Source organism: Chrysochloris asiatica, unplaced genomic scaffold (genome assembly GCF_000296735.1).
Source record: "Chrysochloris asiatica unplaced genomic scaffold, ChrAsi1.0 scaffold00112, whole genome shotgun sequence".
Classification (NCBI taxonomy): Eukaryota; Metazoa; Chordata; class Mammalia; order Afrosoricida; family Chrysochloridae; genus Chrysochloris; species Chrysochloris asiatica.
In genome coordinates this window covers 7,522,955-7,534,729 of record NW_006408630.1, presented here as the reverse complement: position 1 = coordinate 7,534,729, position 11,775 = coordinate 7,522,955, and the positions used below count along the sequence as shown (strand labels likewise).

The following is an 11,775-nucleotide window of genomic DNA, read 5'->3' as shown; positions in this document are numbered from 1 at the left end:
AGTTTCGAACTGCTGGCCTTAAGGTTCGCAGCCCTATTCGTAAACACTACGCTACCAGAGCTCCTTAAGATGACTATATGTGGATGGATTTACTACTGGATTCTCAATTCTGTTCCATTGATCTTTGTATCTTTTATTGTACCAGTACCATGCTGTTTTGACCACTTTGGCTGTGTAGTAAATTTTGAGATCAAGGAGTGAGAGGCCTCCAACTTTGTTCTTTTTAAGCAATGTTTTACTTATCTGGGGCCTCTTTCCTTTCCATATCAAGTTAATAATCATTTTTTTCCATCTCTTTAAAGGATGATGTTGGAATCTGGATTGGGTTGTGTTATATCTATAGATTACTTTGGGTAGTGTTGACATTTTTACCATTAAGATGTTTTGTCTTCCTCTCCATGAGCATGGTATATTCTTTAATTTTGTAAGTCTCTTTTGGTTTCTTGCAGCAGTTTCTTATAGCAGTTTTTGGTAGTTTTCTTTTGATTATGTCTTTTGTTTCTCTGGTTAGATTTATTCCTAAATATTTAATCTATTGGTTGGCTATTGTAAATGGTTTGTTACCCTAATTTCCTTTTCAGAGCTGTCTTTATTAGTATTGAGGGATCCAACTGAGTTTTGCATATTGGTTTTGTACCCTGCTACTTTGCTGAATCACTAATTAAACTACAATAAATTTTTGGTGAGTCTTTGGGATTTTCCTTGTAAAGGATCATATCATCTTTCTCCCATGGAGTGGCTTACTTCAGAACCATTGTAAATTTATATAGATAATTAAACATCATACAGATGATTAAATCAAGACTCAGTGTTGTAAAGGAATCTAAACAAGGTCACATAGCTAGCATATGCAAGAGAAGAGATTATGATTAAATTTTTCTGACTCTTGAACCCATAGTTTTCTTCCACCTTTAATTAATGTATTTTTTTCCTTTCCATAAAAAATGAAAATAACACAATTATCCTTTCCTAATTAATTTCTGTTTACCCTGTCTGTACAACAGTCACCCCATTACTCATAGTAAGTACTAATGAGCTCAACACTTCTGTTCATTCTACTTACTTATTCAAAATCTATTGGGAGACTGTATATTTAGTAATGTTTTAGGTATTATTGGGTCTCACATACTTTTAATAGATTTTTTCTGTATTACTGTAGTTTAGATTTGGTAATACTGAAGATGATGGACTAGAGGATTCAGTGAACTGTTAGAGCCACTGAGGTGATTCAACTTTTCTATATTACAACCCAAGGGAGAAAACAAGCTCTAATATTACAGGCATGTAAAAACACCACAGTGTCTCTTCTGTCATGAATGGAGTCAGAGACTCTTCTGGCCATGTGTCTATTTGTGATGTCAGTGGGAACTTTGACTATTAAGGGTGGAGTTGTCTAACTTGGATGATAGGGCTTGCAACTATTAGCAAAAGTTGGAAGTGCTTGTAACCCAGACTGAGTCAGAAGGATTTGAACCTTGGGCTTATCCTGACAGTTGCCTTTAATTAGATGAGCTTGACCTAATTAGAGTTTGGCATGACAACTCCAGAAAGAACCAGTTCTTTGGAAATCTTCTGACTTACCCAAGTTTTGTTTTTATTCAGCATCCTAGATCTTGTTTTTGTTTTCCATTTTCAGATTTACAATCGCTTAGATACAAATTGTTGTGGATTCAGACCGCGCAAAGAAGATGTCTGTGTACATAATGGACTGAAGCCAAAATGTGATGATCAAGATTCGGTGGCTTTAGCACATATTATCCAGCGAAAGTATGACCTGAGGCACTTGGTCTTTCTAGACAATAAAGGTTTCTTTGACAGAAGTGAAGATAACTTAAACTTCAAATTATTAGAAGGCATCAAAGAGTAAGTTTTATGATGTTGTAGCATCTGCAGGACATTTATATTTTAAAAAGTAGTAAGCTTTTGGGAAAACATATGCCCTATGTATGATTGATTTAACATTTTGAAAGGAATTGTGATTGTGAAATCTGGTAATAGAGGCTTAAGAAAGGGAAACAAACTCAAATGGAACAAAACGACAGTACAAACACAGTATCTTTCTCAACATCCAAAGCTCACTTTACATGTCATACCCATTGTGCTGCTTGTTCCCTCATGCTAAGATACCTGCAGGTTAGCTGAAAGATATTCAGATTCTTTACAATAGGGAGTGGCAGAGCAGAAGTAAGTAAATGATGAAGGCTTCCTTATTAAGGCATAGGTTATAATGTAGAGAGGACTACCAGAAATGCAATTATTGACATGTCAGAATATTCAAAGGCAGAATAAATTCCTGTGGGTTTTAGGAAATGCAGAAGAAAATGGGAAGCAGTATACTGAGTACAGTACAGTATCAAAAGATTGCAGGCAGCTATTTAATTCTGGTAGAAGGGTTGAGCATTTACAGCCGCCTGAAAAAGAGCTGACTTATACTACTTAGGACAACAGACATATTTCTATATAGGACAGGGAGGTTAACTCAGGAACCAAGAATTCAGGGAGCCCTTGAAAGTTTGGGGACATCTGGCAGGGCTTAGAAAAATGTAGAGCTGAGACTGGACCAATGTAGGATTGAAGAAGGAGTTTGCCATCCTACAAATTAAAATGCAATGGTTAGTCATGGCACACTTGATCTCACCTCTAATCGGAAATAATGGAAACCAGGAACTAGGTGAGTGGCAAGAACCCAGAGAGGAGTCTGAGCTATTCAACACCAGCTTTGAGGATTGTTGCTAGTTTCCCAACTCCACCATGGCGGGGCTGAGCTTCTCTCTGTAGTTCATGGTTCAGTCAGAAATCAGATTGATTGAGGAATTGGGTTAGGTTGAAAATTTAAGAATGGAGGAGTCAATTACTAAATAGCTCATCAGCTATGTGAAATTAAATGGCTTGCTGGATAGCATGTGATTAGATCTAAAATTGAATATATCAAAATGAAATATATATATTTTAAAGTAACTTGCAGTATCTGTGGTGGTGGTGGTATACCATTGAGTCAGTTCCAACTCATAGTATATGTAGTATGTTAACATTACCATTGCTAATATAATTCTGACAAAATAGTTAAACAATCTTCATAGGAGCATTAGAAACATTTTTATAATGAGTTGAAAGCTATGAATTATTAAATGTTGATTTTGTATACGTTCAACATTTGAAATAAAACTGCCCTAAGAGAGTTTTATGAGTCCTTATTTCATGAATTTTTATCATATCTTGTCTTGATAATAATGAAGGCAGATAATGTAGCATATTTACTCTTTTGTAGGGATCTAAGTGAGGGAGATTTAATGTATAAATAAATTTAATACCTACGTTATCACTTAATGAGTTGATATTGGGGTGATCTTAAAGTCTTTAAATTTCTTCTTAAATGTAATCATTTCTGGATAATACAGTCCATCTATCCCATACTTTCATATAAATACTATTTTATTTATTGTTTGAAAGAATATTTAACTTCAAATGTGTTAGAGGTAATGGGTTTTATATTAAATTTTCATTGAGTATATAATTTATACACTGAAAAGCAAAACTGAAGACTTTGCTAATCCCAGATAAATGCACTGAATTTTCTATTCATGAATGTAATATATGTTGTTGTTGTTATGTGCCATGGAGTCAGTTCTGACTCATAGCGACTCTGTACAGGATTTCCGAGGCTGTAAATCTTTATGGCAGCAGAAAGCCTCGTCTTTCTCCCGTCAGAACAGCTGGTAGTTTTGAACTGTTGACTGTGAGATTAGCAGCCCAATTCATAACCACTACGCTACCAGAGCTCCTTTAATATTTTATATATATATATATATATATATATATATGTAAAATTTCCCCTTCATTTATTTGTTATTAAAATGGCTAATAACTAAAGATGTCCTAATTGTACTGGTTTCATCGTATACCTTCTGCCATAGCTAAATTATTTGAAAATCTAAAGAATTAACAAATCATGGATTTTTAATAGTTCATAATGGGAAATGCTTATCTAATTAATTAAATTTATTTGGTTAGTTCTATAACCATTCAATTATACAGTACATGTGTTCAGGGAGTGTATAACATCTTCTAAGCACCATTTAATTCTACATTTACTAATTCTCTTGAAACATGCCCAGGTCTGTGTTCTCTGGTCTTCCTTCAGCATGGCCACTAAGGGAACATCTGGATTCCTTGAATTCCATGTGGCCTGTATGTCACCCTTACTTTGCTTTATCAAAATTTAAGAAAAGTGCTTATAAGGGAATGGGACTTCTGATGAAGTGTACTCTTTAAACAAGTATAGGTTCTTGTTTTAGTTCATAAGGAACAATTGAGTTTACATTACAAATTATGATTAAATCATTATACTTTATTGTATCTTCATAAACATTTTAATGAAAGTTGGGAAAGGTCAATGTGGGAACTTACCAAATATTGGCTATGTCTGAAGCATACATTTTGCTGAGTTCTTTAAATAGTATATATGACAGTTTATACTTTGTAACTAAAGAGAAGAAAGGAGAGTATACTCTGATAAAATAATTCTACAAGGATGCTTTAAAATTGGAGTTAGGTTTTCCATAGGGCCTTTTAAGGTGAAATGTCCTGACTCTTAAAGCCTGAGTTTTGCTAAGTTTATCTGAAAACAAATGAAGTATTTAATTGATACTCCAAAATTCAGAGAATTTCTGAAGTATGATAGGAATCAAAGGCAATTCTTTCTTTAGTTGGCATTTTCAAGTAACTTCTTTCTTTTTACTACATTATGGATTACTTCACATTGAATACATTTCCTACAGGAAGAGTACTTTACTGAAACCATCATCATTTTGCTTCATATTTTCTTGCATGAAATTTCACCTCGATACTTAGAGGAATACTATTTTACTTACAGGTAAAGGTAATTTTTATGAGAAAAGTGGAATTCAAGATTGAGGAAAGCTGTTTTTTGCCTAACAGAATCCTCTGTAATTTTCTGACTCCTTTTGCCTACACATAAAGATGTTAGTATGTCAGGTTGTGAATGGTATAGAAAATTCAATTCACATGAAGCACATTTTTCTAATATATTAATATCAAGAGATATGTTAGTTTGACAGTGACTAAAATGTTTTGGTTCTCAAGAAATCATTTAATAATGTGAGGTATGTCAGGTTAATGAAGGGTGGAGCAGGTGGGTAAGGTATAATATTTCCAAATAATTACTAAGAATGAACTATCACTTTATCTTTTCAGGTTTCCTGAATCTGCAGTTTCTATTTTGAAGAGCCAGCGCTTACGGCAGAAACTCCTTCAATCTCTGTTTCTTGATAAAGTTTATTGGGAAAGCCAAGGAGGTAGACAAGGAATTGAAAAACTTATCGATGTAATAGAACAGAGAGCCAAAATTCTTCTGACCTATATCAATGCACATGGAGCCAAAGTATTACCTATGAATGAATAACACTCTGGCTAGACAGCTAGAGATATTTATGTATTTTAGTTTTAAAAATCAAGTACACCAACCTCAAATCCTTTTTGGAAATATGTTGTAGATGAACACATAAAAATAATTTAATTTAACCCAGTATATATGGTAAGCTTAAGCACTCTGTTGTTGTTAAGTGTTGTGGAGTCAGTTCTGACCCATAGTGACCCTGTATAGTGTTTCCAAGGAGCAGCTGGTGAGTTTGAACCATAGACCTTGTTGTTCAAATGGACTTTAAAGTCAAGCACATTAACCCACAGTGCCACACCAGGACTCCTAAACCACCTTAAAAGAGATTTTAGAAACCCCATTCCAAAATTACTTATGTTTTTCTCTAACATGTGAGGTAGACAACAGCTGATTACAGATGAGTTTCATTAAGTCTTCTAACAAGCTTTGTTAAAACATTTGTCATGCCATTTAATAGAACAGTGTAAACCAGTGGTATTATGTCTACCAAATTTTTTTATTGGAATTGGAGGAGTTGGATATAGAGTATTCATATATTAGACCTTATGTCACTGAAAGACACTCAAGATAATCTTACCGTAGACATTCATATACAAACTTCAAATCTAGAACATTTTTCATTCCCCTCATGCCCTTAGGTACCCTGTTTCAAAACTTGTTTAAAACAAATTTACTGACTTTTTGTTTCTCTAAATTTGAAAAAAAATATCATTTAAGAATATTTATAATAGGTCTCCTGGTTTCTCAATCCTCTCTGTTATTGGTAAATTTTAACACATTTTCTGTTTTCTGATAAGGATAACTCCCATTGAGTCATTAAAGATATTATACTAAAAGCAAAGTTCTTAAAATCCACATTATTTAGATCCTAATTTACTCAATTTGAATAGATTCTAATGTCAAAATAACATGCTAAATCCAAGTGAAGATGGACCAAAGACAAAGCGATTATTTAACTATCTATTTTATAACTTCTTAGGCTCATGTTTAAGTACTACTTTTAGCAATCTTCTTTCCTAGGTTTGCCCTTAGGAAAGTGTATCCTCAGACCATCATCTCTTCAATTTTACCTATGTAGCACTGAGTACCTCCCTCTGCTCCTAGAAATTCCTAGTACTTTCTGCCTTTTCTGAAAGTCGTCCCTGGACTTTATAAGATTCACTTCTACTTGCAGTCCCTGAATTATTTAAGATCCTTTTGTTCCCCATCATAAATCAGTCTCTTAATGAAAAACTGGCTGAACAAAAGTTTGCAGACCTGTCTACCTGTTTGACCATTCAAAGTGATTTAAACAATACTTTTTTTCATCTTGTCTTATCAAAGTGACATATTTACAGCAGCAGTTCTTTATGGAAATAAGACATCTTAATTTAGACTTGTGATGTTGATGGTGAGAATTCCAGGTTCCATAGAAGCTAGCTTGATTTTTGTGTCTCAAGTCACACTGCCTTTGGGCAGCCTAGTCTTCCCATTGTGTCCATGAGTGGTGCAAATAGTTAAGCAAGCACTAGACTACTCACTAAAATATTGATAGTTCAAACACACCCAGAGATGCCTTGGAAAATAGGTTTCACAATCTGCCTCCATAAAAATCAGTAATTGAAAATCATAAAGAGCACAGATCTACTTTAAAACACATGGGTTTTTTTAATTAGGAATCAACTCAAAGGCAATTAATAACAGTAACATATTAACCGAAAACCATCCAGTGATTGAACAAAACAAATGCTTGAAAATCTGCTTCTATAAAGATTACAGCCAAGATAACCCTATGGAGCTCAGTTCTACTCGGGCTCAGTTTTAACCCGTGGGATTGCCATGAGATGGAATCAACTGAGTAGAGTAGTTTTGTGTTTTGGTTTGGTTTTCCTATATTTGGATCTGACTTTGTTAATTTCCTCCCGTTATTTCAAAATGAATGAAATTAAATAAAAATTTTAGAAACACGCATTTCAACCTCCTTTGCAAAATATAAATAAAACAATGGATTTTATTTTACAACTCATAAATAATTTCAGATGTATTATTTTTGAATAATGAATAGCTTCAAGCCAAGCTTTTCATTTTAATGAGTAAAATAATTTTCTCTTACTGAAACATGAAGATACTCTGTACATTTCAGACTAGCTTGTTCTACAGTTTGATTTACATAAGTACATTATGTGGTTTATTTCTAACTTGATAACAAATTGAAACCAGAAAAATGTATAACGATAGATTCGCAGAAGCTTATTCTTATGTGATATATTTTATTAAAACTGCTGATATGAAAATAAATAAATATCCTAATAATAAAACATTAGAAATTAAAGATATGTACTTTTTTATGTTGTTCTTTGGTGCCAACGAGTCAGTACTGACTCATAGCGACGCTATGTACAACAGAATGAAACACTGCCCAATCCTAGGCCAACCTCCCAATTGTTGCTACATTTGAACCAATGGTTGCTTCCACTGTGCCAATCCATCTCATTGGTGGTCTTCCTCTTTGTCTCTGACCCTCCCCTTTATCAAACATGATATTCTTCTCTAGTAACTGATCCCTCCTGACAACATCTCCGAAGTATGAAAGACAAAGTCTGGCCATCTTGGCTTCCGAGAGTACTCTGGCTGTATTCTTCTAACACAGATTTGTTATTTTGGCAATCCATGGTACTTTAAATATTCTCCTGCAACACCATATCTCAAATGCATCAATTCTTCTATGGACTTCCTTATTCACTATCCAACTTTTGCATGCACATGAGGTGCACCATAGACCTCAAACTGACATCTTTACTTTTCAACACTTTACAGAGGTCTTGTGCAGCAGATTTACCAAATGCAATACGTCTGATTTCTTGACTGCTGCTTTCATGAGTGTTGATGGTTGATCCAAGAAGAATGAAGCCCTTGACAACTTCAATCTTTTTTCCATTTATATGGATATTATTTATTGGTTCTGTGGTGAGGATTTCTTTTTTTTTTGCATTCATAGTTGAAATGTAATTTTACTTTTTCCTTTACTATTGTTCACATTATACTCCCTGTTTTGTCCTTTGCATTCTTACATTTATACAATACTTAATACTTTCAGCATTCTTTCTTTCTTTCTTTTTAAGTTTTTATTGTGAATTGAATGAAAGTTTACAGGACAGATACAGTTATCAGTTTTACATTCAAGAAAGCACACACCTTGTTTCATTACAATGATTATAGTACCCTCCATGTACCATCAGATAACAGTATTTTTCTCTATTCAAGTTAGGTTTTTTTTTTTTTTTTTTGAACACTCAGGCTTATATAATGATTTATACCACCAAAAGGCACATTCTGCAAGTCTGCCTCCTAGCTTCTAGGTCTTAGTCCCCCTCTTCCCATGAATCTAGAGTCCTCAGCTTCTCCCTCTCTCCATGTCCCAATGTCTGCCTCCATCTCTGGTATCGCTGCTTTTCTGGATCAGGTCTAGCATTCTGCTTGTGCTTTTCTTCCTTGAGGGTTCTAGGTGCTCTGTTTCTGGACTGTAAGATTAACTATTCCCCTGTTTTTGTTACAAAATTTCTACTTTTATAATGATTACAGTCACAATTAGTCATGATAACGATTGTTCACTATTGAATCATAAGAATCTTATCCCCATCCTTTTTAACCAGAGCCATCTAGACAAGATGAAAACTATTCAGTGGGGACTCTATCTTCCCCCACACACTCTTAAACTAAACTCACTTTTGAAACTTTGTAAGCCAGTCATTTTGTGCCTTTATCGCCCCCTCATTTTAGGTAGTCAATGTCTAAGTTGCTCATCCTTATTTACCCTGTGTACAAAGGGGATAGCATTGATACTTGATGTGAAGATTCCTTCCCTCTCTGTTGGTATTAAGAGTTACCACCTCCATGAGCATAGGTCAGGTTCATCAAATTATAGCAATTTACCCTCGTTTCCTTTATCTTTTTTTTTTTTTTTTTTAATCTTCCTCTAGTCTAATTCTGATTGTCAAGCCATTGAGGCTTGGTCAAATGGGTACTATCTGCAAGTCTGGGTTTTCTCGTCCATCTCCCCTTATATCACCTGGATGCTTCACTCTCAGCCTTTTGTTGCTATGTCCTTGTCCATGGGCTCAGATGTCCCCAGATCTCACCACACTTTGGACCAACATGCCCTTCCTCTTCTCTTTCTCATCTCCAGGTCAACAGGAGTCTTTGGACCATGGTTAAACTTAGCCCATTTATTCATTGCTGCCTTTCCCCCTCTTCCACTCACCAGTAGCCCAGTGTAGCCGCCAGCAAGCTTACATGCCTGCTCATATGTTCCCTTTGAGTTTCAGTCTTAGAGGGGAGTTTGTCCTGAAGGAACTTGATTGCTTGCCTTGATGGCTTCCCGGTGAACAGCTTGCTTGTTCCTGTAGTAGCCAGTCATACTGTCATTTTTGTTTTGGGTTTTTCCTGATGATCGTTTTCTGAAGATGTATAGTCTGTCACTCTAGCTATTCCAGGCTGGTCTTCTTGTCCTTTCTAGTGGGAATATTCCATCTCAGAAGGTTCTGGATGGGACTCAGGAGTTCACCTAAGGTCCTATACATTGCAAAGGCTCTGCAAGAAGCCTATTTTACTGGGTTCTAGAACCCCTTTTAGGTATTCCAATCAGTTATAGGTTGAAGACGGCCTTACAAGTTTTCTGTAATCAAGTTTCCTGACATTCCTTTCGATCCCACTCAAGTGTCTATTTTACAATAGTAGGCAAGGGAAACCAATATTCATAAGACAGTCAAGCATCTTAGTATTATTTCCCCTCTTCAAACTATGCCTAGATCTCTGTATCACAGAGCCCTGTTGTTCCAAATTTGAGCATGCATCACTATTTACCTCTGTCCCATTTAGCCCATGTAATCCTGTCTCATATTCCCCTATCTACCTTGTTCTTCAATCCCCCTCCGCCTTCTTGTATTGCCCTCCCTAACACCCAAACTATGTGTCTTCCCCCTACCCTTTGCTTTACCGTCACCTCCCTCCTTTAACCCCCTATCCCAACCCCACTGTTGTGGTTACCTTATATTCCATTAACTTTCCCTTCCATTTAAGTTAGTCTATTTTATCCTGTAATCTACCTGAAGTTTCCCCTACCTGTATGTCTGTTCCTCTCTGTTTACCTTCTTTCACATTGTAATTGTTTTGATCATAGAACTCCAACATCCTCTGAATTTGCTTTTATAATTTTATACTGTTCTTAATGATTCCATTTGTTGATTGAGTTCTGGGTGGTGCTGCCACGTATGTCAATCTTTGGTTGTTGTCTGTTCTTGTTGGCTCTCAGTTCACAGAACTCCCTTTTGGGTGTTTTTCAGTACAGGGTTGCCTTTGGCAAAATTCCTTTGCTTCTCTTTATCTTGGAATGTTTTGATTACTCCATCGTATTTGATTGACAGTTTTGCTGGGTAGAGTATTCTTGGTTGGCAGTTTTTTTCTTTCAGGGTTTTATATACGTCTCCCCATTGCCTTCTTGCCTGCATGGTTTCTGTTGAGAGATCTGAGCTTAATCTGATTTGCTTGCCTTCTCTTTTCCCTAGATGCTTTCAGGATTCTGTCCTTTGATTTTGGAGAGCTTGATTATGATATGTCTTGGTGATTGTCTTTTAGGGTCTATCCTTCCTGGCATTTGTTGAGCTTCTTGAATGTTTACCTTTTCACTTTTCAGGATGTTAGGGGAATTTTCTTCCAGCAGATCTTCAACTATCTCCTCTGTAGACTTACGTGGTTCTCCCTGTTCCATAATGCTGATAATTCTTATTATTCCTCATCATGTTGTCCAACATGAATCTTAGACCTTCTTCAGAATTTTTTATCCCTTTTTCTGCTTGCTCCTCTTTCTTAGTAGTATTGAGAGATTTGTCTTCCAGCTCACTGATTCTGTCTTGCATCTCTTCAATTCTACTCCTTTGCCCTTTCAGTGGATTTTATATTTCCAATATTCTATTTTTAATCATTTGGGCCTCTTTCTGTAGGTTTTGAATTGTTTCCAATGCTGTATCTATCTTCTTTGATTGTTCCTGTAGTGATTTCCTGACTTCTTCCTCATTTTTCTCAACTCCATTGTATAGTGTTTTGATATATTTTATAATCATTTTTCTAAATTCCTTCTCAGGCATTTCCAAAGCCTGCCCTCCTTCCAGTATGGAGTGTAGGTCTATCTCCAACTCATTTGTCTCAGTCACTTTATCTCGTTTCTGGACATGTGCTGATATGATCATCTGTTTCTCTTTCTTAGGCATATTCAGCTGTTTGCTGTGGCCTTAATACTTAGATGGATGTGTGTTTTGGTCTTTTTTATGCTTTCTGATTGCCTTCAGGTAGATGTGATCTGGAGATGGGCTTCCCTTTTCACT

General features: G+C 35.6%; 1 protein-coding gene across 1 annotated transcript in view; it reads left to right on the top strand.

Moving 5' to 3' along the window:
- FAM198B (family with sequence similarity 198, member B) overlaps positions 1-5,552 on the top strand; it is a 68,063-nt gene extending 62,511 nt beyond the window's left edge. Inside the window, exons 3-4 of the mRNA XM_006867918.1 lie at positions 1,637-1,863; positions 5,215-5,552. Coding sequence (XP_006867980.1) covers positions 1,637-1,863; positions 5,215-5,422 — 435 coding nt within the window. The 3' untranslated portion in view covers positions 5,423-5,552. The remainder of the gene's footprint in view (positions 1-1,636; positions 1,864-5,214) is intronic.
- The last annotated feature ends 6,223 nt before the right edge of the window (positions 5,553-11,775 follow it).